General features: G+C 39.8%; 1 protein-coding gene across 1 annotated transcript in view; it reads left to right on the top strand.

Annotated features, from left to right (window-relative positions):
* Oseg2 (intraflagellar transport protein Oseg2) overlaps positions 1-27,521 on the top strand; it is a 142,570-nt gene that overhangs the window by 11,952 nt on the left and 103,097 nt on the right. The window contains exons 6-7 of the mRNA XM_053794663.2: positions 5,022-5,236; positions 6,183-6,350. Of these exons, the coding sequence (XP_053650638.2) occupies positions 5,022-5,236; positions 6,183-6,350 (383 nt within the window). The remainder of the gene's footprint in view (positions 1-5,021; positions 5,237-6,182; positions 6,351-27,521) is intronic.

Genomic DNA, 27,521 nt, shown 5'->3' with positions numbered 1-27,521 from the left:
AAAAGAAAGGTGAAGAGAGTGGTGAGAGAGTGCAAAAGGAGAGCAGATGAAAGAGTGGGAGAGGCACTGTCAAGAAATTTTAATGAAAATAAGAAAAAATTTTGGAGTGAGTTAAGCAAGTTAAGAAAGCCTAGAGAAAGTATGGATTTGTCCGTTAAAAACAGAGTAGGGGAGTTAGTAGATGGGGAGAGGGAGGTATTAGGTAGATGGCGAGAATATTTTGAGGAACTTTTAAATGTTGAGGAAGAAAGGGAGGCGGTAATTTCATGCACTGGCCAGGGAGGTATACCATCTTTTAGGAGTGAAGAAGAGCAGAATGTAAGTGTGGTGGAGGTACGTGAGGCATTACGTAGAATGAAAGGGGGTAAAGCAGCTGGAACTGATGCGATCATGACAGAAATGTTAAAAGCAGGGGGGGGATATAGTGTTGGAGTGGTTGGTACTTTTGTTTAATAAATGTATGAAAGAGGGGAAGGTACCTAGGGATTGGCGGAGAGCATGTATAGTCCCTTTATATAAAGGGAAAGGGGACAAAAGAGATTGTAAAAATTATAGAGGAATAAGTTTACTGAGTATACCAGGAAAAGTATACGGTAGGGTCATAATTGAAAGAATTAGAGGTAAGACAGAATGTAGAATTGCGGATGAGCAAGGAGGCTTCAGAGTGGGTCGGGGATGTGTAGATCAAGTGTTTACATTGAAGCATATATGTGAACAGTATTTAGATAAAGGTAGGGAAGTTTTTATTGCATTTATGGATTTAGAAAAGGCATATGATAGAGTGGATAGAGGAGCAATGTGGCAGATGTTGCAAGTTTATGGAATAGGTGGTAAGTTACTAAATGCTGTAAAGAGCTTTTATGAGGATAGTGAGGCTCAGGTTAGGGTGTGTAGAAGAGAGGGAGAATACTTCCCGGTAAAAGTAGGTCTTAGACAGGGATGTGTAATGTCACCATGGTTGTTTAATATATTTATAGATGGGGTTGTAAAAGAAGTAAATGCTAGGGTGTTCGGGAGAGGGGTGGGATTAAATTATGGGGAATCAAATTCAAAATGGGAATTGACACAGTTACTTTTTGCTGATGATACTGTGCTTATGGGAGATTCTAAAGAAAAATTGCAAAGGTTAGTGGATGAGTTTGAGAATGTGTGTAAAGGTAGAAAGTTGAAAGTGAACATAGAAAAGAGTAAGGTGATGAGGGTATCAAATGATTTAGATAAAGAAAAATTGGATATCAAATTGGGGAGGAGGAGTATGGAAGAAGTGAATGTTTTCAGATACTTGGGAGTTGACGTGTCGGCGGATGGATTTATGAAGGATGAGGTTAATCGTAGAATTGATGAGGGAAAAAAGGTGAGTGGTGCGTTGAGGTATATGTGGAGTCAAAAAATGTTATCTATGGAGGCAAAGAAGGGAATGTATGAAAGTATAGTAGTACCAACACTCTTATATGGATGTGAAGCTTGGGTGGTAAATGCAGCAGCGAGGAGACGGTTGGAGGCAGTGGAGATGTCCTGTCTAAGGGCAATGTGTGGTGTAAATATTATGCAGAAAATTCGGAGTGTGGAAATTAGGAGAAGGTGTGGAGTTAATAAAAGCATTAGTCAGAGGGCAGAAGAGGGGTTGTTGAGGTGGTTTGGTCATTTAGAGAGAATGGATCAAAGTAGAATGACATGGAAAGCATATAAATCTATAGGGGAAGGAAAGAGGGGTAGGGGTCGTCCTCGAATGGGTTGGAGAGAGGGGGTAAAGGAGGTTTTGTGGGCGAGGGGCTTGGACTTCCAGCAAGCGTGCATGAGCGTGTTAGATAGGAGTGAATGGAGACGAATGATACTTGGGACCTGACGATCTGTTGGAGTGTGAGCAGGGTAATATTTAGTGAAGGGATTCAGGGAAACCGGTTATTTTCATATAGTCGGACTTGAGTCCTGGAATTGGGAAGTACAATGCCTGCACTTAAAAGGAGTGGTTTGGGATATTGGCAGTTTGGAGGGATATGTTGTGTATCTTTATACGTATATGCTTCTAAGCTGTTGTATTCTGAGCACCTCTGCAAAAGCAGTGATAATGTGTGAGTGTGGTGAAAGTGTTGAATGATGATGAAAGTATTTTCTTTTTGGGGATTTTCTTTCTTTTTTGGGTCACCCTGCCTCGGTGGGAGACGACCGACTTGTTGAAAAAAAAAAAAAAATACAGTAGGGCCCCACTTTACAGTATTTCACTTTATGGCATTCCACTAATACAGACATATAAAATTATGACCTAAACTCGCTATACGGCATCCCTCTTCTGACTTTCTAATGCGGTCACCACGCCCCCACCTAGTTTGTTTACATTCTCCGTGAGCACCACGTCTCTCCATTATGTCTGGAAATTTTCCAAAATTTTAAGTGTTTTTAAAAGTTATTTAATATTTTATATACTATACTCTGAGAATTATACTTATGTATACCTGTACCTAAATAAACTTAATGTGCTGGCATGCAGGTACACATTAAAATCACAAAGATTGTCTTATGTCTTGAGATGCCATATTAATAATAATAATTATACTCAGTAATCATCACTTAGTCTCATTAAATGTCGTATATTATGTTAATATACATTTTTTTTTTTCTCTCAACAAATCGGCCGTCTCTCACCGAGGCAGGGTGACCCAAAAAGAAAGCAAATCCCCAAAAAGAAAATACTTTAATCATCATTCAACACTTTCACCTCACTCACACATAATCACTGTTTTTTGCAGAGATGCTCAGAACACAACAGTTTAGAAGCATATACGTATAAAGATACACAACATATCCCTCCAAACTGCTAATATCCCGAACCCTTCCTTTAGAGTTAATATACACATTAGTGTTAATATACACATTTTCATTAATTAATCCATCTATGATATTTTTTCTAAATTATATAATAAACACAATACGTAACATATAAACAAGATAAATACACCCCACAGTAGATAAATTAACATAAACATGAGATGTAGTAGCCAGACAACTTGTAGGAGTGATGGCATGAATAATGTTTTCTCTAGTCCAACATCAGAGAAAATGTTTACACTGCGGGTAACTGTAGAAAATTATTACTTTCATATGCTTTCACTCAGAGCATCATTTCTTCTAAAATTGGTGTTACATGAGAATGGGAGTGTTGCTCTTTATTTATTCTTCTGTATCACCTTGGAGACAACTTGTACACAATGTAACTTGTACACAAACCAGATGCGTTCGCCTGGTTTGTTTACATGACTCTGCGCCTGTCCTCCCCCATGTACTCATTTTCTCTCTCTCTCATTTATTCATTTTATCTCGTTTACTCACCTCTGACCCTACTTTAAGACTACAGATATTTTAAGGTAAGGAATGAGTGAACTGTATATGCATTTTATCACTCTGGAACGCTTTAAATGTCATAGAATGTTATGTGTGGGTGGGGTGGCCTGGAATGGCTGGCTACCATACATACCACACTTGATTTCTTACACTAAATACCAATATGATTCATCTCACCCTACATTAAGACTACAAATATTTTAAGTTAAGTAATGAGTGCACTATATGTGTATTTTACTTTATTTTTTTATTGCCTAGTTCCATTGCTAACTTAATATACATTAGTGTAAACTTGTTATCTAGTATTTATATGTATTTATAAGTGGAAAAAAAAGGCATTCCACTCTGCGGCAATTTCTGCTTTACGGCGGCAGCCTGGAACCTAACCTGCCATGTAAGTGGGGCCTCTACTGTAATGCAAAGGTGACATTAAAACAATATCATTGATGATTGACACAAACCCTGTGGAGAAAATTCTCCAGTAAAGGAGGGTATCTCTCAGCCCTCTGAGGGACTTAGCCCTCCTGGAAGGGGTTAGTGGACTCTTCCTTCCTTGCAAACAGCTTTATGAGGAACACGTGTATGTACCATACGTGTATGTACTACACAACGAGGTTAAACGACAGTAATTACTTTCTCCTTAACAGGAAAAACCTGCACCCTACTTTACCTACAAGTTGGAACTATTAGGAATTCTAGTCTATAGCTAGATAACAAGAAACCTACCCTCTTGTATTGAATACTGTTGCAATGTGTAGTAAGGAAGAGATATAAAGCCAAACTCACCGATTCTTTTGTGGGGTCGAGGGTGACTGGTGGGATTTGGGCAGGGCAACAAGTTAGGCTGAATTCAGATATCAGAACACGAACACGTGTCACAAATCTCCCACTGAGAACAAAGAAAGTAATGACTTTGTGCTATAAACTCTGAAATACTGTCAATCTCCACTAGGAAAACTAGTGTTAAAAAGAAACGTGAATGTATAATCTGCTGTATAATCCTGATAAAGTGTAAAAGTTTGTGTCGCAGATGCATTCAGGTGTTATGAACAAAGTGACTCCCTATCAACAAGTGATGACATAACTACGCATCTGTAGCAGCCTACTCAAGATAACAATATAGGAGTCACACCTCTCCTACAACAACTAGCAGAAATTGGGTCAGTTACAGTACCCAGGTAAGTCCAGCCATACCCACTTCTGATTATGTAAGCTGCAGCTAGTACGTAGAGGTGAGATTTGACTGGAATTACCAGTAGATCCCATGACACATGGGTGATTCACCCAAACCCAAGTAACTCTCATTATGCATTTCAGATGATAGTAAAATGCTGAGATATATGCTCCTTTGGGGCAAATTACATGAATAGCAAACTGTGAAAACTGGACAGCACCTGAAGGGATTTCCAGGGAGAGGCTGCTGGATATCGTGCTGTTAACAGATAAGTACCAGTTGCTATATGTTTGTTTCAGGCAGGAAAGTGTACTTATCCAACCAGTTTCTCCACAAACCCACTATTATTGTATGCTTTTTGCTTAGCGATGAATTTGTTTAACATCGTGGTCTTAGAAGTGGAACTCCGTTGTTAAGTGAAGAGAGGCTGTATACTGCAATAACTAGCTTATGATATTACTGTAAAATTTATAGATGTATTAAATAACATGATGCTGGAACCTTTCAGGGTAAAATAATATCTCATCCTGTGCCCCCTTATGCTGTGGCTTGGACAAACAGTCACATTATTGTTGCTGGGTGTGACAAGCGTGTTGTAATGTATGCTAAAACTGGAAAGATAACTCAACAGTTTGATTACTCCAGAGACACATCAGAGCGGGAATTTTCAGCTGCAGTTTCAAGCCCTAGTGGTCAGGCTCTTGTCATTGGCAGCTTTGACAGGTAAGCTGTGAATGATAGTAAGGCATAAAATCATTTTGTTTTCTGAAGGTACTGATTCAAGAAGCAAAAAAATCTCCCTCTCTTGATTTTAATTTATACCTCAGATACTTTACAATTTCTGAAAACTCTCTTTCTGAGGAGTTGTTAACTATAACAGCAGTACTCTTGGGAAACTCGCATTTCAAGAGAGATGCTTTGCTGTTTTTTGAAGGACTCCTGATCCCAGGAATTAGATTTTTTTTTTTTTAATCAAATGTAATTATCTCCCATTCCCCAAGCATCGTATGACCACCTGCAAGTTTAGCTCTTCCCCATTAAAGCAGTAATAATTCAGACAGTTCTCTTAAAACATGTCATTTCTGTATTGCTTTACCCCACACCTTCCTTATACTTTATGGGTGACCATTTTACATTCTTCTCTGGAACCTCCTTAAGTCATACTGTGATCATACTGTATAATGTTGTTCCTCTGTGTACTCTTGTATTTTCAGTGCAATATTTAAATATTCTGAGAAACATGTGAACAGTATTAATATCATTTAATTTATTGTCTTTTGTGTAATACTGGTTATTTAACCCTTTCACTGTTGCAACCCCCTAAATTTAAAGGACAGTGTTGCGATTTCTTTATTCACAGAGCAATAACATTTTGCTCATGAATGCAAACTCAGGTGAGTAATGTTAGGTAGCATGTCTGTCTTTCAATCAGTTAACAGAGGATTGAGCCTCCACTACTTGCAATTCACATAAAGTGTATATATAACCATTAAGTTTGTAGTGAAAAACCAGCTTTTAAATGTATATTGGAAGAGAATGAAGGCCCATTTTAAAATAATGTAGTATACTATTACCCATTCCAGCTCAGCTATGCCCATGGTTAATTTTATATAGTAGAAAAAAAGCAATAAGTAACTGACATAATAAACCTCTTAAATATATCTTTGAGGTTGCGTATCTTTGACTACAATACATCACGAGGCATGTGGGATGAAAAAACTTCCTGTGAGTTTGAGGGTTTCTACACAATCACAGCCTTAGCATGGAAAAGAGATGGGTCCAGACTGGTGTGTGGAACATTATGTGGCGCAGTTGAGCTCTTCGATTCTGTGCTGCGGTAAGACTACTACAGTATACTGTACAGTATTTGTATTGCACAGCTTAAATGTTACAACTTGTTACATGTTTGCTTTATTTATATTGGTGAAGTTGTGATAGATAATGTGCTCCTGCTTTGCTTTTGTATCCTGAGTGACCCTTGAATAGGGTTCTAATTTATCATCACACAGTCCAGTTTTTCTTCCACAGCCCTCAGCAGTGGGTTACCTTACCGGATTAAGCTACCTGAGTGTCAGACTAAGAACTCACTATATTCAGTTCTCTTGTATTCATTGTAACTCACCTAATGACTATATGTACTGTTATTACCTTATTAATCTTGAGTTAGTTTTAAGTTTGCCCGAAATGCTCTGCATATAAAGGGGCTTTTGGCATGTACACCCAATTATTATATTCCTTTGTACAAACATGTATTATACTGAAATAAAATATTATTATTATTATTATAAGTAGTGGGAGATTGCACCTGTTGTCAAAATATGCATTTGGGATTATTCATTTGCATATGCAAGTACAGTGGAACCTCTATTTACCAGTGCACCTACATGCGAGTTTTTCCAGATACGAACAGTCGCTTGGTCAATTTTTTGCTTCCAGACGAGAGCAAAATTTCCAGATGTGAGCGGGCCTCAAGGGAGGTTCCTTGACGCTGGTGAGGGGTTCTTGCTCTTGATGTAGGGAATTGGATCTCATTTGTTTGATGGACTACCTTATTGAAGCTTGGGCAATGTATGATGGAAAAATGCTTCTTAACATACACCAAAATTGAAAGAAATTGGACCACAAATAACGGACTTCACTTCTCAGCCATTAGCCACCCCTTAGCAGTATATTTTTGTATGGTTTTTATGGTTGTATTCTCATTTTTTTGGTCTCATTTGATAGAATGGAAATTATATTATAGAAATAGATATGATTTTGATTTTTTCATGATGAAAAGTACCTTGAAATTAAGCTCAAAGTAGCAGAAATGTTAGATTTTTGCCGATGTTCAAGAGTAAACAATACCTGTCTGAGTGGCCATTCCATATACGTACGTAGTCATGAATGGGTTGACTTTATTTATACAATTATTGCAATAATGCAGTAGTCTGCATAACAGTAAATCTTCTATTTTTTTGTGTGAATAAAAATTCCAGATGGTAAGCGAGCGTATTATAATAATAATAATACGTATAATAATATACATAATATAATACATGTATACATTTTTATGATACGTACGTACCAATAATAATAAATCTTCTTTCTTTCTTTCAACAAACCGGCCGTATCCCACCGAGGCAGGGTGGCCCAAAAAGAAAAACAAAAGTTTCTCTTTTCAAATTTAGTAATTTATACAACAGAAGGGATTACTAGCCCCTTGCTCCCGGCATTTTAGTTGCCTCTTAAAACATGCATGGCTTATGGAGGAAGAATTCTGTTACACTTTCCCATGGAGATAAGAGGAAATAAACAAGAACAAGAACTAGAAAGAAAATAGCAGAAAACCCAGAGGGGTCTGTATGTATGCAGAGGGGGATATAGTGTTGGAGTGGTTGGTACTTTTCTTTAATAAATGTATGAAAGAGGGGAAGGTACCTAGGGATTGGCAGAGAGCATGTATAGTCCCTTTATATAAAGGGAAAGGGGACAAAAGAGACTGTAAAAATTATAGAGGAATAAGCTTACTGAGTATACCAGGAAAAGTGTACGGTAGGGTTATAATTGAAAGAATTAGAGGTAAGACAGAATGTAGGATTGCGGATGAGCAAGGAGGTTTTAGAGTGGGTAGGGGATGTGTAGATCAGGTGTTTACATTGAAGCATATATGTGAACAGTATTTAGATAAAGATAGGGAAGTTTTTATTGCATTTATGGATTTAGAAAAGGCATATGATAGAGTGGATAGAGGAGCAATGTGGCAGATGTTGCAAGTATATGGAATAGGTGGTAAGTTATTAAATGCTGTAAAGAGTTTTTATGAGGATAGTGAGGCTCAGGTTAGGGTGTGTAGAAGAGAGGGAGAATACTTCCCGGTTAAAGTAGGTCTTAGACAGGGATGTGTAATGTCACCATGGTTGTTTAATATATTTATAGATGGGGTTGTAAAGGAAGTAAATGCTAGGGTGTTTGGGAGAGGGGTGGGATTAAATTATGGGGAATCAAATTCAAAATGGGAATTGACACAGTTACTTTTTGCTGATGATACTGTGCTTATGGGAGATTCTAAAGAAAAATTGCAAAGGTTAGTGGATGAGTTTGGGAATGTGTGTAAAGGTAGAAAGTTGAAAGTGAACATAGAAAAGAGTAAGGTGATGAGGGTGTCAAATGATTTGGATAAAGAAAAATTGGATATCAAATTGGGGAGGAGGAGTATGGAAGAAGTGAATGTTTTCAGATACTTGGGAGTTGACGTGTCGGCGGATGGATTTATGAAGGATGAGGTTAATCATAGAATTGATGAGGGAAAAAAGGTGAGTGGTGCGTTGAGGTATATGTGGAGTCAAAAAACGTTATCTATGGAGGCAAAGAAGGGTATGTATGAAAGTATAGTAGTACCAACACTCTTATATGGGTGTGAAGCTTGGGTGGTAAATGCAGCAGCGAGGAGACGGTTGGAGGCAGTGGAGATGTCCTGTTTAAGGGCAATGTGTGGTGTAAATATTATGCAGAAAATTCGGAGTGTGGAAATTAGGAGAAGGTGTGGAGTTAATAAAAGTATTAGTCAGAGGGCAGAGGAGGGGTTGTTGAGGTGGTTTGGTCATTTAGAGAGGATGGATCAAAGTAGAATGACATGGAAAGCATATAAATCTATAGGGGAAGGAAGGCGGGGTAGGGGTCGTCCTCGAAAGGGTTGGAGAGAGGGGGTAAAGGAGGTTTTGTGGGTAAGGGGCTTGGACTTCCAGCAAGCTGATGACACAACATACGTCTTCTCCCACCCGAGCCCAGTCACGCTAGCCAATACTGTAAATACTGAATTACAGAAAATATCTACCTGGATGAGTACTAACAAACTTACACTAAACATTGACAAAACCTACTTCATTCAGTTTGGTAACAGAGCTACAGATGTCCCTCTTAACATAATGATAAACGGATCACCTATCACAAAGCTAACAGAGGGAAAATTCTTAGGAATCCACCTTGATAATAGACTCAAATTTCATACACATATACAACAAATTTCTAAGAAAATTTCCAAGACTGTAGGCATACTATCGAAGATACGGTACTATGCTCCACAGTCAGCCCTCCTGGCCCTATATCACTCTCTTATTTACCCCTATCTCACCTATGGAATTTGTGCATGGGGCTCAACAACAAGTAACCATCTCAGACCACTAATTACCCAACAAAAGGCTGCAGTTAGAATGATAACAAATTCTCACTACAGGCAGCACACTCCACCAATATTCAATACACTCAACCTACTCACCATACAAAACATCCATACTTATTACTGCACCTATTACATACATAGAACACTCAACTCTGATATTAACCCTCCCCTCAAACATCTCCTTGCCAACCTCAACAGAACACATGACCATAACACAAGGCACAGATCACTCTTTGATATTCCTCGTGTCCATCTCACGCTATGCAAAAACTCAATGCACATAAAAGGCCCTAAAATCTGGAATTCATTACCTGTTAATATAAAAGAAACACTACCTGTTTATAAATTCAAGTCTCTTCTCAAAGATCACTTACTCACCCAAAACCAAATAAATACTGAATAACTGTGCGTGAGCATGTTAGATAGGAGTGAATGGAGACGAATGGTACTTGGTATAAGACCTGACGATCTGTTGGAGTGTGAGCAGGTACTTGGGACCTAATATTTAGTGAAGGGATTCAGGGAAACCGGTTATTTTCATATAGTCGGACTTGAGTCCTGGAAATGGGAAGTACAATGCCTGCACTTTAAAGGAGGGGTTTGGGATATTGGCAGTTTGGAGGGATATGTTGTGTATCTTTATATGTGTATGCTTCTAGACTGTTGTATTCTGAGCACCTCTGCAAAAACAGTGATAATGTGCGAGTGTGGTGAAAGTGTTGAATGATGATGAAAGTATTTTCTTTTTGGGGATTTTCTTTCTTTTTTGGGTCACCCTGCCTCGGTGGGAGACGGCCGACTTGTTGAAAAAAAAAAAAAAAAAATATATATATATATGTGTGTGTGTGTATGTGTGTGTGTGTGTGTGTGTGTACTCACCTATTTGTACTCACCTATTTGTGGTTGCAGGGGTCGAGTCCTAGCTCCTGGCCCCGCCTCTTCACCGGTTGCTACTAGACCCTCTCTCTCCCCGCTCCATGAGCTTTATCAAATCTCGTCTTAAAACTGTGTATGGTTCCTGCCTCCACTACGTCATTTTCTAGGCTATTCCACTGCCTTACAACTCTATGACTGAAGAAATACTTCCTACTATCTCTCTGACTCATTTGTGTCTTCAACTTCCAATTGTGGCCTCTTGTTTCTGTGTCCCCTCCCTGGAACATCCTGTCCTTGTCCACCTTGTCTATTCCACGCAGTATTTTATATGTCGTTATCATGTCTCCCCTGACCCTCCTGTCCTCCAGTGTCGTCAGGCCGATTTCCCTTAATCTTTCTTCATAGGACATTCCCCTTAGCTCTGGAACTAACCTTGTTGCAAACCTTTGTACTTTCTCTAGTTTCTTGACGTGCTTTATCAAGTGCGGGTTCCAAACAGGTGCTGCATACTCCAGTATGGGCCTGACATACACGGTGTACAGTGTCTTGAATGATTCCTTACTAAGGTGTCGGAATGCTGTTCTCAGGTTTGCCAGGCGCCCATATGCTGCAGCAGTTATCTGATTGATGTGTGCTTCCGGAGACATGCTCGGTGTTATACTCACCCCAAGATCTTTCTCCTTGAGTGAGGTTTGCAGTCTTTGGCCACCTAGCCTATACTCTGTCTGTGGTCTTCTGTGCCCTTCCCCTATCTTCATGACTTTGCATTTGGCAGGATTAAATTCGAGAAGCCATTTGCTGGACCAGGTGTCCAGTCTGTCCAGGTCTCTTTGAAGTCCTGCCTGGTCCTCATCAGATTTAATTCTCCTCATTAACTTCACATCATCTGCAAACAGGGACACTTCTGAGTCTAACCCTTCCGTCATGTCGTTCACATATACCAAAAATAGCACTGGTCCTAGGACCGACCCCTGTGGGACCCCGCTCGTCACAGGTGCCCACTTTGATACATCATTACGTACCATGACTCGTTGTTGCCTCCCTGTCAGGTATTCTCTGATCCATTGCAGTGCTCTTCCTGTTATATGCGCCTGATGCTCTAGCTTCTGCACTAATCTCTTGTGAGGAACTGTGTCAAAGGCCTTCTTGCAGTCCAAGAAGATGCAATCAACCCACCCCTCTCTCTCTTGTCTTACTTCTGTTATTTTATCGTAAAACTCCAGAAGGTTTGTGACACAGGATTTGCCTTCCGTGAATCCGTGCTGGTTGGCATTTATACTCCTGTTCCGTTCCAGGTGCTCCACCACTCTCCTCCTGATAATCTTCTCCATAATTTTGCATACTATACACGTCAATGACACAGGTCTATAGTTTAGTGCCTCTTTTCTGTCTCCTTTTTTGAAAATGGGAACTACATTTGCCGTCTTCCATACCTCAGGTAGTTGCCCAGTTTCCAGGGATGTGTTGAAGATTGTGGTAAGTGGTACGCACAACATATCTGCTCCCTCTCTAAGGACCCATGGAGAGATGTTGTCCGGTCCCATTGCCTTTGAGGTATCGATGTCCCTTAGCAGTTTCTTCACCTCCTCCTCCTCTGTATGTATGTCATCCAACACTTGTTGGTGTATTCCTTGTTGGTGTCCCCATCTGGTCTGTCCCCCCAGAGTCCTTCCTGTCTCTACTGTAAATACTTCCTTAAATCTCGTGTTGAGCTCCTCACATACCTCTTGATCGTTTCTTGTGAGTTCTCCACCTTCTTTCCTCAGCCTTATCACCTGGTCCTTGACTGTTGTCTTCCTCCTAATGTGGCTATACAGCAGTTTCGGGTCAGATTTGACTTTCGATGCTATGTCGTTTTCATACTGTCGCTGGGCCTCCCTCCTTATCTGCGCATACTCGTTTCTGGCTCTTCTACTAATCTCCTTGTTTTCCTGGGTCCTATGCCTCCTGTACCTTTTCCATTCTCTGTTGCACTTAGTTTTTGCCTCCCTACACCTTCGGGTAAACCAAGGACTCGTTTTGGTCTTCCTATTATTTCTGTTTCCCTTGGGAACAAAACTTTCCTCTGCCTCCTTGCACTTTGTTGCCACATATTCCATCATCTCGTTTACTGATTTTCCTACCATTTCTCTGTCCCACTGAACCTCCTGCAGGAAGTTTCTCATACCTGTGTAGTCCCCCTTTTTATAGTTTGGCCTGTCCCCTTCAGTTCCTGTTACCTTCTCCACTTGTAACTCTACTATATAGTCAAAACTCAGAACCACATGATCGCTAGCTCCAAGGGGCCTCTCGTAAGTGATGTCCTCGATGTCTGAACTGCTCAGGGTGAACACAAGATCCAGTCTTGCTGGCTCATCCTCCCCTCTCTCTCTGGTTGTGTCCCTGACATGTTGATGCATGAGGTTTTCAAGTACCACATCCATCATCTTGGCTCTCCATGTTTCGGGACCCCCATGTGGCTCCAAGTTTTCCCAGTCGATCTCCCTGTGGTTGAAATCGCCCATTACCAGTAACTTTGCTCTGCTCGAGTGAGCTCTTCTTGCCACCTCAGCCAGTGTGTCCACCATCACCCTGTTGTTTTCTTCGTACTCCTCTCTTGGCCTCCTGCAGTTCTGTGGTGGGTTATACATCACTCCAATGACTACTTTATGTTCTCCGGACTGAATTGTACCTACAATGTAGTCTCTTTCTCCAATCATGTCCATGCCTTCCATTTCCTCAAATCCCCATTGGTGTTTTATGAGCAGTGCAACCCCTCCTCCCCCTCTACTCCTTCTATCTTTCCTCAGGATCTGATATCCTGTTGGGAAGATTGTGTCTGTTATTGTCTCAGCGAGTTTTGTTTCTGTGACTGCTATGATGTCTGGGGATTTTTCACTGATTCTTTCATTCCACTCCTCATGTTTATTCGTTATTCCATCCGCGTTTGTGTACCAAACCTTTAGTTTCTTTTCTATCATTGTGGTCATGCAAGTATATTGGGGTTGGGGGAGCGAGAGCCTTGGTGGGGGCCTATATGGGGCTGTGGGGTATGTGTTGGTGGGGGTGGGGTCAGAATGCCCATAAGGGACAGTTGTTGGGGTGAGGTTTGTGATATGGGGGTTGGTGGCAGAGGGAACAGTGGGTGGGTTGTAGTATAGGTTGCTCAGTTGCGTTGGGAATGTCGCGGGTGGGATCTTTTGGTGGGAGATTCTGTGGGGTGTGTTTGCCCTTCCTCCTGTGTCTGGGTCCTGCTCATTTTCATTGCTTCTCGTTCCTCCTTGCGTCTCTGTACCCTCTCTTTCAGTGTAGTCCTTTCTTCTTGTGTTCTGTCGCGGTCGAGGTATACTCTCTGGTACCCCTCTTTGTCCCTCAGTCTTGCTTTCTCTTGCAGAATCCTGATTCGAACTGATTCTTCCTTGAAAGTTACTCTGACAGGCCGTATCCTTCCACTCGCAAACCACCCAATTCTCTGAAAATTTGTCACCTGGGTCATATTGCCCTCCCCTATTGTTTTCATGATGCCTTCAATCATTTTTTTCTCCTCCTGTTTTATTTCTTCAAAGTTGGCCCCCTTGGCTTCTTGGAGCCCGTACACAAACACTGACCTCGCCCTTTCCTCCTCCCACTGAGTCTCCATCTGCGTCCTCTGAGGCATTTTATTTCCTTCCATTGACATGTTCTTGCCTTCAGTCCCTGTCATATCTGAAACTTCTATTCTCAGTGGACTGTCTTTCCTGGCCAGCTGTCCCTTGCTACTGCAGTTGGCTGTTAGAATCTCTGCATATAACAAACCTTCATTGTCTTCGGACCTGTCGCTTGATCTTAGTGTGCTCATCGTCTTTTCCCTGGCCCCACGTGGGTCTGATAGGGCCTTCGTGTACGGCATGTCTCCGTTGTTGCTTACCATCCCCTTGTCTGCGCCTGACTTTGAATTTCCATCATTGTCTTCAGACCTGTCATTTGATCTCAGTGTGCTCATCGTCTTTTCCCTGGCTCCACGTGGGTCTGATAGGGCCTTCGTGTACGGCATGTCTCCGTTGTTGCTTACCATCCCCTTGTCTGCGCCTGACTTTGAATTTCCTGATGTCACATCTGAATTGTCATTTGTCTCTCTAATCTGTTTCAGGCTTTGCAGTTTCTCTTCTAAGCACTGTATCCTAGCTTCTGCTGCTAAGACCTGTACTTCCCACTTCCTGCACTCTTCAGCTATCCGCTCTTCCATTTTCTTACCAAGCTCTACTATCTTCCTTCCCCACTCTTCCTCCCTTTTTTGGAGCTCTAACTCCCAGTCTTTCCTCCATGGTTCGTCTACCAGATCTCTGGTGTGTGTGTGTGTGTGTGTGTGTGTGTGTGTGTGTGTGTGTGTGTGTGTGTGTGTGTGTGTGTGTGTGTGTGTGTGGGTGTAGGTAGTAGGTTGGTAGACAGCAATCATCCACGGAGGTACTACCGTCCTGCCAAGTGAGTGTAAAACGAAAGCCTGTGATTGTTTTACATGATGGTAGGATTGCTGATGTCTTTTGTCTGTCTCATAAATATGCAAGATTACAGGCATGTCTTGCTACTTCTACTTACACTTAGGTCACACTACACATACATGTACACATTTATTTATACACTCATCTGAGTTTTCTTTGATTTTATCTTAATAGTTCTTGGCCTTATTACTTTTCCTTTTATATCCATGGGGAAGTGGGATAAGAATCTTTCCTCCGTAAGCCATGCGTGTTGTAAAAGTCAACTAAAATGCCGGGAACAGTGGGCTAGTAACCCCTTTTCCTGTAAAGATTACTAAAATGAATAAGAAGAAGAAAATTGTCAAAGTGGGAAGTCTGAATGTGCATGGATGTTATGCAGATGATAAGAAAGAGATGATTGTGGATGTTATGAATGAGAAGAAGCTGGATGTCCTGGCTTTAAGTGAAACAAAGCTGAAGGGGGTGGGAGAGTTTCAGTGGAGAGGAATAAATGGGATTAGGTCAGGGGTTTCAAATAGAGTTAGAGCTAAAGAAGGAGTAGCAATAATGTTGAAGGATAAGCTATGGCAGGAAAAGAGGGACTATAAATGTATTAATTCAAGGATTATGTGGAGTAAAATAAAGATTGGATGTGAAAAGTGGGTTATAATAAGCGTGTATGCACCTGGAGAAGAGAGAAGTGTAGAGGAGAGAGAGAGATTTTTGGAAATGTTGAGTGAATGCGTGGGGAGTTTTGAATCAAGTGTGAGAGTAATGGTGGTTGGGGATTTCAATGCTAAAGTGGGTAAAAATGTTATGGAGGGAGTAGTAGGTAAATTTGGGGTGCCAGGGGTAAATGTAAATGGGGAGCCTTTAATTGAGCTATGTGTAGAAAGAGATTTGGTAATAAGTAATACATATTTTATGAAAAAGAGGATAAATAAATATACAAGGTATGATGTAGCATGTAATGAAAGTAGTTTATTAGATTATGTATTGGTGGATAAAAGGTTGATGGGTAGGCTCCAGGATGTACATGTTTATAGAGGGGCAACTGATATATCAGATCATTATTTAGTTGTAGCTACAGTAAGAGTAAGAGGTAGATGGGAAAAGAGGAAGGTGGCAACAACAAGTAAGAGGGAGGTGAAAGTGTATAAACTAAGGGAGGAGGAAGTTCGGGTGAGATATAAGCGACTATTGGCAGAAAGGTGGGCTAGTGCAAAGATGAGTAGTGGGGGGGTTGAAGAGGGTTGGAATAGTTTTAAAAATGCAGTATTAGAATGTGGGGCAGAAGTTTGTGGTTATAGGAGGGTGGGGGCAGGAGGAAAGAGGAGTGATTGGTGGAATGATGAAGTAAAGGGTGTGATAAAAGAGAAAAAGTTAGCGTATGAGAGGTTTTTACAAAGCAGAAGTGTTATAAGAAGAGCAGAGTATATGGAGAGTAAAAGAAAGGTAAAGAGAGTGGTGAGAGAGTGCAAAAGGAGAGTAGATGATAGAGTGGGAGAGGCACTGTCAAGAAATTTTAATGAAAATAAGAAAAATTTTTGGAGTGAGTTAAACAAGTTAAGAAAGCCTAGGGAAAGTATGGATTTGTCAGTTAAAAACAGAGTAGGGGAGTTAGTAGATGGGGAGATGGAGGTATTAGGTAGATGGCGAGAATATTTTGAGGAACTTTTAAATGTTAAGGAAGAAACAGAGGCAGTAATTTCATGCACTGGTCAGGGAGGTATACCATCTTTTAGGAGTGAAGAAGAGCAGAATGTAAGTGTGGGGGAGGTACGTGAGGCATTACGTAAAATGAAAGGTGGTAAAGCAGCTGGAACTGATGGGATCATGACAGAAATGTTAAAAGCAGGGGGGATATAGTTTTGGAGTGGTTGGTACTTTTGTTTAATAAATGTATGAAAGAGGGGAAGGTACCTAGGGATTGGCAGAGAGCATGTATAGTCCCTTTATATAAAGGGAAAGGGGACAAAAGAGACTGTAAAAATTATAGAGGAATAAGCTTACTGAGTATACCAGGAAAAGTGTACGGTAGGGTTATAATTGAAAGAATTAGAGGTAAGACAGAATGTAGGATTGTGGATGAGCAAGGAGGTTTCAGAGTGGGTAGGGGATGTGTAGATCAAGTGTTTACATTGAAGCATATATGTGAACAGTATTTAGATAAAGGTAGGGAAGTTTTTATTGCATTTATGGATTTAGAAAAGGCATATGATAGAGTGGATAGAGGAGCAATGTGGCAGATGTTGCAAGTATATGGAATAGGTGGTAAGTTATTAAATGCTGTAAAGAGTTTTTATGAGGATAGTGAGGCTCAGGTTAGGGTGTGTAGAAGAGAGGGAGACTACTTCCCGGTAAAAGTAGGTCTTAGACAGGGATGTGTAATGTCACCATGGTTGTTTAATATATTTGTAGATGGGGTTGTAAAGGAAGTAAATGCTAGGGTGTTTGGGAGAGGGGTGAGATTAAATTTTGGGGAATCAAATTCAAAATGGAAATTGACACAGCTACTTTTTGCTGATGATACTGTGCTTATGGGAGATTCTAAAGAAAAATTGCGAAGGTTAGTGGATGAGTTTGGGAATGTGTGTAAAGGTAGAAAGTTGAAAGTGAACATAGAAAAGAGTAAGGTGATGAGGGTGTCAAATGATTTAGATAAAGAAAAATTGGATATCAAATTGGGGAGGAGGAGTATGGAAGAAGTGAATGTTTTCAGATACTTGGGAGTTGACGTGTCGGCGGATGGATTTATGAAGGATGAGGTTAATCATAGAATTGATGAGGGAAAAATGGTGAGTGGTGTGTTGAGGTATATGTGGAGTCAAAAAACGTTATCTATGGAGGCAAAGAAGGGAATGTATGAAAGTATAGTAGTACCAACACTCTTATATGGGTGTGAAGCTTGGGTGGTAAATGCAGCAGCGAGGAGACGGTTGGAGGCAGTGGAGATGTCCTTTTTAAGGGCAATGTGTGGTGTAAATATTATGCAGAAAATTCGGAGTGTGGAAATTAGGAAAAGGTGTGGAGTTAATAAAAGTATTAGTCAGAGGGCAGAAGAGGGGTTGTTGAGGTGGTTTGGTCATTTAGAGAGAATGGATCAAAGTAGAATGACATGGAAAGCATATAAATCTATAGGGGAAGGGAGGCGAGGTAGGGGTCATCCTCGAAAGGGTTGGAGAGAGGGGGTAAAGGAGGTTTTGTGGGCAAGGGGCTTGGACCTCCAGCAAGCGTGCATGAGCGTGTTAGATAGGAGTGAATGGAGACGAATGGTACTTGGGACCTGACGATCTGTTGGAGTGTGAGCAGGGTAATATTTAGTGAAGGGATTCAGGGAAACCGGTTATTTTCATATAGTCGGACTTGAGTCCTGGAAATGGGAAGTACAATGCTTGCACTTTAAAGGAGGGGTTTGGGATATTGGCAGTTTGGAGGGATATGTTGTGTATCTTTATATGTGTATGCTTCTAGACTGTTGTATTCTGAGCACCTCTGCAAAAACAGTGATAATGTGCGAGTGTGGTGAAAGTGTTGAATGATGATGAAAGTATTTTCTTTTTGGGGATTTTCTTTCTTTTTTGGGTCACCCTGCCTCGGTGGGAGACGGCCGACTTGTTAAAAAAAAAAAAAATGTATGCCTGTACACGTATGTGTAGTGTGACCTAAGTGTAAGTAAAAGTAGCAAGATGTACCTGTAATCTTGCATATTTATGAGACAGACAAAAGACACCAGCAATCCTTCCATCATTTAAAACAATTACAGGCTTTCGTTTTACACTCACTTGGCAGGAGGGTAGAACCTCCCTGGGCGGTTGCTGTCTACCAACCTACTACCTAAAATAATAATAAATACTTACATGTAATACTATAATAATACTACGTATAAGCGAGTTTGAGAACACCAGAAGATGGCAGTGTATGTATGAAAGCAACTCTCCGTGTGTGCTTCAGCTGGCTGTGGAGATAATTCTCGTGATTTGCTTATGTTTCATGCAGTTATTTTGCAGAATTTCTTGTTTCTAACCATGGATCCTAAGAAAGCAAGTGCAAAGGACAGTGCTGAGAAGAAAAAGAGGATGATTTCCATGGAATTAAAGCACTAAATCATTGATAAATACAAACTAAGAGTATATCATTAAGAGTGCAGCATTAAGAGTGTAGCATAAAGAGTGTTGCATTAAGAGTGTACCATAAAGAGTATACCATAAAGAGTGTACCATAATGAGTGTACCATTAAGAGTGTAGCAGTTAAGCGATTAATGATAGAAAAAAAACAAAACGAAATGAACTCCTGACAACACATGCCGCTGTGCCCAGCATCTCTTCTCCAAAGTAAAGGCTGTAATATTATTATTATTTTTATTGTTTTCCTTATGAAACTATGTAGTGATCTAATGGAGTTTGCCTTACAAACACTGTTTTCTGTTATAATAAAAGCATGGGAAGGTATGTAGCCAAGAGCAGGAACAATTAATCAGGAGCAGGAACAATGGCCGCTGTGCTGCTGCCTCCACTACCACTACTCTAATATGTAATGACATATTTCATTCATTGTAGTGTATATATCATGTTTCTATGTTGTTAATATTGTTTATTATGTTATATTAGATGAATTATGATAGATAAATAAACCACAGAGTTGATATTAGGGAAATATTCAAGTATTTTGTCATGTCTGGAATTCCACTGGGATGGATTAATTCCATTTTAATTAATTTAAATGAGGAAAATTGCCTCTACAAATGAGCAAATCCAGATGTGAGCAAGGTCATGGAATGGATTAAACTCGTAAGTAGAGGTTCCACCATACTTATCCTTGAGGTATAAATATTTTGTGATACTTGCTGTACTGTAAAGGATTTTTCTCTAGCAAGGTTTGTCCTCAATTGGATATTTCCCTCTCTTTGTATGTAGTTTTTCCTCATAACCTGTTATAAGAGATCTGTCTAGAGAGAAAAATCCACCAGTGCTCTGCAAGAGAGGGTAAAAACTGTAGTAAGAAAATCAACCATAGGCAAGAGATACTACATAGCTAATGAACACGAGCTAACAAAATATTTGGATGCTGGACTATCTGAGTCAGATTAAGATGCCGGGTGTGCCTGCTGATTTCCATGAATGGTGTTATGCACCCTCTGTAACTGTTTGTCATTATGTTATATCTTGTTTAAATATTCTGTGTATTCATATACTTTTACTGTTTCTTATTGTCAACTGTTGTCACTGTTAGCAATTTAAGCATTATCACATAATACTGTTAGAGTCCAAGCTTGAATTGTACTCATTATCTTGTAGCTTTTTTGTAAAAATTATTATTTTTTTAACCCAAAAATTTATAGACTATTCAGTTATTCACTACCAAATTTTGCCTTTACTGTATATACAAAAGCTTAAACTTACTTAATATACAAAATATGCACTCATACCATTGTGCCTATTATGTATACAGGACAATCATTTCCAATATAAATCCCTCTCTGAAACTTTTCATTGATAGCTCAAGGAATTAAGCATTATTATTATTATTATTTATTATTATTTTTTTTTTTTCAACAAGTCAGCCGTCTCCCACCGAGGCAGGGTGACCCAAGAAGAAAATACTTTAAACATCATTCAACACTTTCACCTCACTCACACATAATCATTGTTTTTGTAGAGGTGCCCAGAGTACAACAGCTTAGAAGTATACAAAATATACAATATATCCCTCCAAACTGCCAATATCCCAAACCCCTCCTTTAGTGTGCAGGCATTGTACTTCCCATTTCCAGGACTCAAGTCCAGTTATATAAAATAACCGGTTTCCCTGTATCCCTTCACTAAATATTACCCTGTTTATTATTACCTTGTTTATTCTGGACCCTATTCGGAAATTGGCATCTTTTGAAATTTGTGTGAAATTGGCAAAATTGCTAAATTCTGACCACTTTATTGGATAGTTGAAATCGGTAAATGGGTGATTTCTTGTACTCATTCGATAGAAAAAATGGAGTTCTAGCAAAACAATTATGATTTTTGTCGACTAGTACACTTGAATTTGCTGAAAATAGGGTTCAAAGTGGGCAAAATCGGTGATGCTTAAACATCGTCGAGACGGCTAATTTTGCGAGAGCATAATTCTGTAAGTTTTCCATCAAATTTCATACTTTTGGTGTCATTATGATCAGGAAAAGATTCTCTATCTTTTCATAAGAAAAAATAATTTTTTTTTGTTTTTGAAATTTGGCCGACCCTGAGAACAAGTCTCTGAGAGGACCTGTCGACCCCCAAAGGGTTAAGAGTGTAATTGGTCTTGAAGATGTCATATTAATAATAACACAAGAATAATCACTGAGGTGCATTAAATATGTATAAAACGTTAATATAGACATTTTGCTTAATCCATCTATGATTTTTTTTTTTCAAAATTATATAATAAACATGCTACATAACATTATTTTTTTTTTTTTTAACAAGTCAGCCATCTCCCACCAAGGCAGGGTGACCCAAAAAGAAAGAAAATCCCCAAAAAGAAAATACTTTCATCATCATTCAACACTTTCACCTCACTCACACGTAATCACTGTTTTTGCAGAGATGCTCAGAACACAACAGTTTAGAAGCATATACGTATAAAGATACACAACATATTCCTCCAAACTGCTAATATCCTGAACCCCTCCTTTAGAGTGCAGGCATTGTACTTCCCATCTCCAGGATTCAAGTCCGGCTATATAAAAATAACCAATTTCAATGAATCTCTCCACTAAATATTACCCTGCTCACACTCCAACAGATAGTCAGGTCCCAAATACCATTCATCTCCATTCACTCTTATCGAACACGCTCATGCACGCCTGCTGGAAGTCCAACCCCCTCGCCCACAAAACCTCCCTTACCCCTTCCAACCTTTTCGAGGATGACCTTTACCCCGCCTTCCTTCCCCTACAGATTTAAATGCTCTCCATGTCATTCTACTTTGATCCATCCTCTCTAAATGACCAAACCACCTCAACAACCCCTCTTCAGCCCTCTGACTAATACTTTTATTAACTCCACACCTTCTCCTAATTTCCACACTCCGAATATTCTGCATATTATTTACACCACACATTGCCTTTAGACAGGACATCTCCACTGCCTCCAACTGCCTCCTCACTGCTGCATTCACAACCCAAGCTTCACACCCATATAAGAGTGTTGGTACTACTATACTTTCATACATTCCCTTCTTTGCCTCCAAAGATAATGTTTTTTTGTCTCCACATATACCTCAATGCACCACTCACCATTTTTCCCTCATCAATTATATGATTAACCTCATCCTTCATAAATCCATCCGCCGATATGTAAACTCCCAAGTATCTGAAAACATTCACTTCTTCCATACTCCTCCTCCCCAATTTGATATCCAATTTTTCTTTATCTAAATCATTTGATACCCTCATCACCTTACTCTTTTCTATGTTCACTTTCAACTTTCTACCTTTACACATACTTCCAAACTCATCCATTAACCTTTGCAATTTTTCTTTAGAATCTCCCATAAGCACAGTATCATCAACAAAAAGCAACTGTGTCAATTCCCATTTTGTATTTGATTCCCCATAATTTAATCCCACCCCTCTCCTGAACACCCTAGCATTTACTTCTTTTACAACCCCATCTATAAATATATTAAACAACCATGGTGACATTACACATCCCTGTCTAAGACCTACTTTTACCGGGAAGTATTCTCCCTCTCTTCTACACACCCTAACCTGAGCCTCACTGTCCTATTAAAAACTCTTTACAGCATTTAGTAACTTACCACGTATTCCATATACTTGCAACATCTGCCACATTGCTCTCCTATCCACTCTATCATATGCCTTTTCTAAATACATAAATGCAATAAAAACTTCCCTACCTTTATTTAAATACTGTTCACATATATGCTTCAATATAAACACTTGATCTACACATCCCCTACCCACTCTGAAACCTCCTTGCTCATCCGCAATTTTACATTCTGTCTTGTCTCTAATTCTTTCAATAATAACCCTACCGTACACTTTTCCTGGTATACTCAGTAAACTTATTCCTCTATAATTTTTACGATCTCTTTTGTCCCCCTTCCCTTTATATAAAGGGACTATACATGCTCTCCGCCAATCCTTTGGTACCTTCCCCTTTTTCATACATTTATTAAACAAAAATACCAACCACTCCACCAACACTATATCCTCCCCGGCTTTTAACATTTCTGCCACGATCCTGTCAGTTCCAGCTGCTTTACCCCATTTCATTCTACGTAATGCTTCACGCACCTCCCCCACACTCACATCCTGCTCTTCTTCACTCCTAAAAGATAGTATACGTCCCTGGCCAGTGCATGAAATTACTGCCTCCCTTTCTTCATCGACATTTAAAAGTTCCTCAAAATATTCTCGCCACCTTCCCAATACAGTGGACCCCCGGTTAACGATATTTTTTCACTCCAGAAGTATGTTCAGGTGCCAGTACTGACCGAATTTTTTCCCATAAGAAATATTGTGAAGTAGATTAGTCCATTTCAGACCCCCAAACATACACGTACAAACGCACTTACATAAATACACTTACATAATTGGTCGCATTCGGAGGTAATCGTTATGCGGGGGTCCACTGTACTTCCATCTTCCCATCTACTAACTCCCCTACTCTGTTTTTAAGTGGCACATCCATTCGTTCCCTAGGCTTTCTTAACTTGTTTAACTCAATCCAAAATTTTTTTTTATTTTCATTAAAATTTCTTGACAGTGCCTCTCCCACTCTATCATCTGCTCTTTTTTTGCACTCTCTCACCACTCTCTTCACCTTTCTTTTACTCTCCATATACCTGTTCTTCTTATAACACTTCTGCTTTGTAAATACCTCTCATAAGCTACCTTTTTCTCTTTTATCACACCCTTTACTTCATCATTCCACCAATCACTCCTCTTTCCTCCTGCACCCACCCTCCTATAACTACAAACTTCTGCCCCACATTCTAATACTGCATTCTTAAAACTATTTCAACCCTCTTCAACCCCCCCCCCCCCCCACTACTCATACTTGCACCAGCCCACCTTTCTGCCAATAGTTGCTTATATTTCACTCAAACTTCCTCCTACCTTAGTTTATACACACTCACCTCCCTCTTACTTGTTGTTGCCATTTTCCTCTTATCCCATCTACCTCTTATTCTAACTGTAGCTACAACTAGACAATGATCCGATATATCAGTTGCCCCTCTATAAACGTGTACGTCCTGGATCCTACCCATCAACCTTTTATCCACCAATACATAATCTAACAAACTACTTTCATTACATGCTATATCATACCTTGTATATTTATTTATACTCTTTTTCATAAAATATGTATTACTTATTACCAAACCTCTTTCTACACATAGCTCAATTAAAGGCTCCCCATTTTCATTTACCCCTGGCACCCCAAATTTACTTACTACTCCCTCCACAACATTTTTGCCCACTTTAGCATTAAAATCCCCAACCACAAGTACTCTCACACTTGGTTCAAAACTCCCCATGCATTCACTCAACATTTCCCAAAATCTCTCTCTCTCTATACTTCTCTCTTCCCCAGGTGCATATATGCTTACTATAACCCACTTCTCACATCCAACCTTTATTTTACTCCACATAATCCTTGAATTAATACATTTATAGTCCCTCTTTTCCTGCCATAGCTTATCCTTCAACATTATTGCTACTCCTTCTTTAGCTCTAACTCTATTTGAAACCCCTGACCTAATCCCATTTATTCCTCTCCACTGAAACTCTCCCACCCCCTTTAGCTTTGTTTCACTTAAAGCCAGGACATCCAGCTTCTTCTCATTCATAACCTCCACAATGATCTCTTTCTTATCATTCGCACAACATCCATGCACATTCAGACTTCCCACTTTGACAGTTTTCTTATTATTATTCTTTTTAGTAATTATTACAGGAAAAGGGGTTACTAGCCCATTGTTCCCGGCATTTTAGTTGACTTTTACAACACACATGGCTTACGGAGGAAAGATTCTTATTCCACTTCCCCATGGATATAAAAGGAAAAGTAATAAGAACAAGAAGTAAGATAAAATCAAAGAAAACTCAGATGAGTGTGTATAAATAAATGTGTACATGTATTATTATTATTTTTATTGTTTTTTTTTTTGTTTTTTTTCAACAAGTCGGCCGTCTCCCACCGAGACAGGGTGACCCAAAAAAGAAAGAAAATCCCCAAAAAGAAAATACTTTCATCATCATTCAACACTTTCACCACACTCACACATTATCACTGCTTTTGCAGAGGTGCTCAGAATACAACAGCTTAGAAGCATATATGTATAAAGATACACAACATATCCCTCCAAACTGCCATTATCCCAAACCCCTCCTTTAAAGTGCAGGCATTGTACTTCCCATTTCCAAGACTCAAGTCCGACTATATGAACATAACCGGTTTCCCTGAATCCCTTCACTAAATATTACCTTGCTCACACTCCAACAGATCGTCAGGTCCCAAGTATCATTCGCCTCCATTCACTCCTATCTAACACGCTCATGCACGCTTGCTGGAAGTCCAAGCCCCTAGCCCACAAAACCTCCTTTACCCCCTCTTTCCAACCCTTTCGAGGACGACCCCTACCCCTCCTTCCTTCCCCTATAGATTTATATGCTTTCCATGTCATTCTACTTTGATCCATTCTCTCTAAATGATCAAACCACCTCAACAACCCCTCTTCTGCCCTCTGACTAATGCTTTTATTAACTCCACGCCTTCTCCTAATTTCCACACTCCGAATTTTCTGCATAATATTTACACCACACATTGCCCTTAGACTGGACATCTCCACTGCCTCCAACCGTCTCCTCGCTGCTGCATTTACCACCCAAGCTTCACATCCATATAAGAGTGTTGGTACTACTATACTTTCATACATTCCCTTCTTTGCCTCCATAGATAACGTTTTTGACTCCACATATACCTCAACGCACCACTCACCTTTTTTCCCTCATCAATTCTATGATTAACCTCATCCTTCATAAATCCATCCGCCGACACGTCAACTCCCAAGTATCTGAAAACATTCACTTCTTCCATACTCCTCCTCCCCAATTTGATATCCAATTTTTCTTTATCTAAATCATTTGATACCCTCATCACCTTACTCTTTTCCATGTTCACTTTCAACTTTCTACCTTTACACACATTCTCAAACTCATCCACTAACCTTTGCAATTTTTCTTTAGAATCTCCCATAAGCACAGTATCATCAGCAAAAAGTAACTGTGTCAATTCCCATTTTGAATTTGATTCCCCATAATTTAATCCCACCCCTCTCCCGAACACCCTAGCATTTACTTCTTTTACAACCCCATCTATAAATATATTAAACAACCATGGTGACATTACACATCCCTGTCTAAGACCTACTTTTACCGGGAAGTATTCTCCCTCTCTTCTACACACCCTAACCTGAGCCTCACTGTCCTATTAAAAGCTCTTTACAGCATTTAGTAACTTACCACCTATTCCATATACTTGCAACATCTGCCACATTGCTCCTCTATCCACTCTATCATATGCCTTTTCTAAATCCATAAATGCAATAAAAACTTCCCTACCTTTATCTAAATACTGTTCACATATATACTTCAATGTAAACACTTGATCTACACATCCCCTACCCACTCTGAAGCCTCCCTGCTCATCCGCAACCCTACATTCTGTCTTACCTCTAATTCTTTCAATTATAACCCTACCGTATACTTTTCCTGGTATACTCAGTAAACTTATTCCTCTATAATTTTTACAATCTCTTTTGTCCCCTTTCCCTTTATATAAAGGGACTATACATGCTCTCCGCCAATCCCTAGGTACCTTCCCCTCTTTCATACATTTATTAAACAAAAGTACCAACCACTCCAACACTATATCCCCCCCTGCTTTTAACATTTCTGTCATGATCGCATCAGTTCCAGCTGCTTTACCCCCTTTCATTCTTCGTAATGCCTCACGTACCTCCACCACACTTACATTCTGCTCTTCTTCACTCCTAAAATTACTGCCTCCCTTTCTTCCTTAACATTTAAAAGTTCCTGAAAATATTCTCGCCATCTACCTAATACCTCCCTCTCCCCATCTACTAACTCCCCTATTCTGTTTTTTTTAACTGACAAATCCATACTTTCCCTAGGCTTTCTTAACTTGTTTAACTCACTCCAAAATTTTTTCTTATTTTCATTAAAATTTCTTGACAGTGCCTCTCCCACACTTTCATCTGCTCTCCTTTTGCACTCTCTTCACCTTTCTTTTACTCTCCATATACTCTGCTCTTCTTATAACACTTCTGCTTTGTAAAAACCTCTCGTAAGCTACCTTTTTCTCTTTTATCACACCCTTTACTTCATCATTCCACCAATCACTCCTCTTTCCTCCTGCCCCCACCCTCCTATAACCACAAACTTCTGCCATATCCCACTAAGGCAGGGTGGCCCAAAAAGAAAAATGAAAGTTTCTCTTTTTAAATTTA

This window comes from Cherax quadricarinatus, chromosome 73 (genome assembly GCF_038502225.1).
Source record: "Cherax quadricarinatus isolate ZL_2023a chromosome 73, ASM3850222v1, whole genome shotgun sequence".
Taxonomy (NCBI): domain Eukaryota; kingdom Metazoa; phylum Arthropoda; class Malacostraca; order Decapoda; family Parastacidae; genus Cherax; species Cherax quadricarinatus.
Note: the sequence above shows the minus strand (reverse complement) of the source record. Positions and strands in the feature narration are given on the sequence as shown.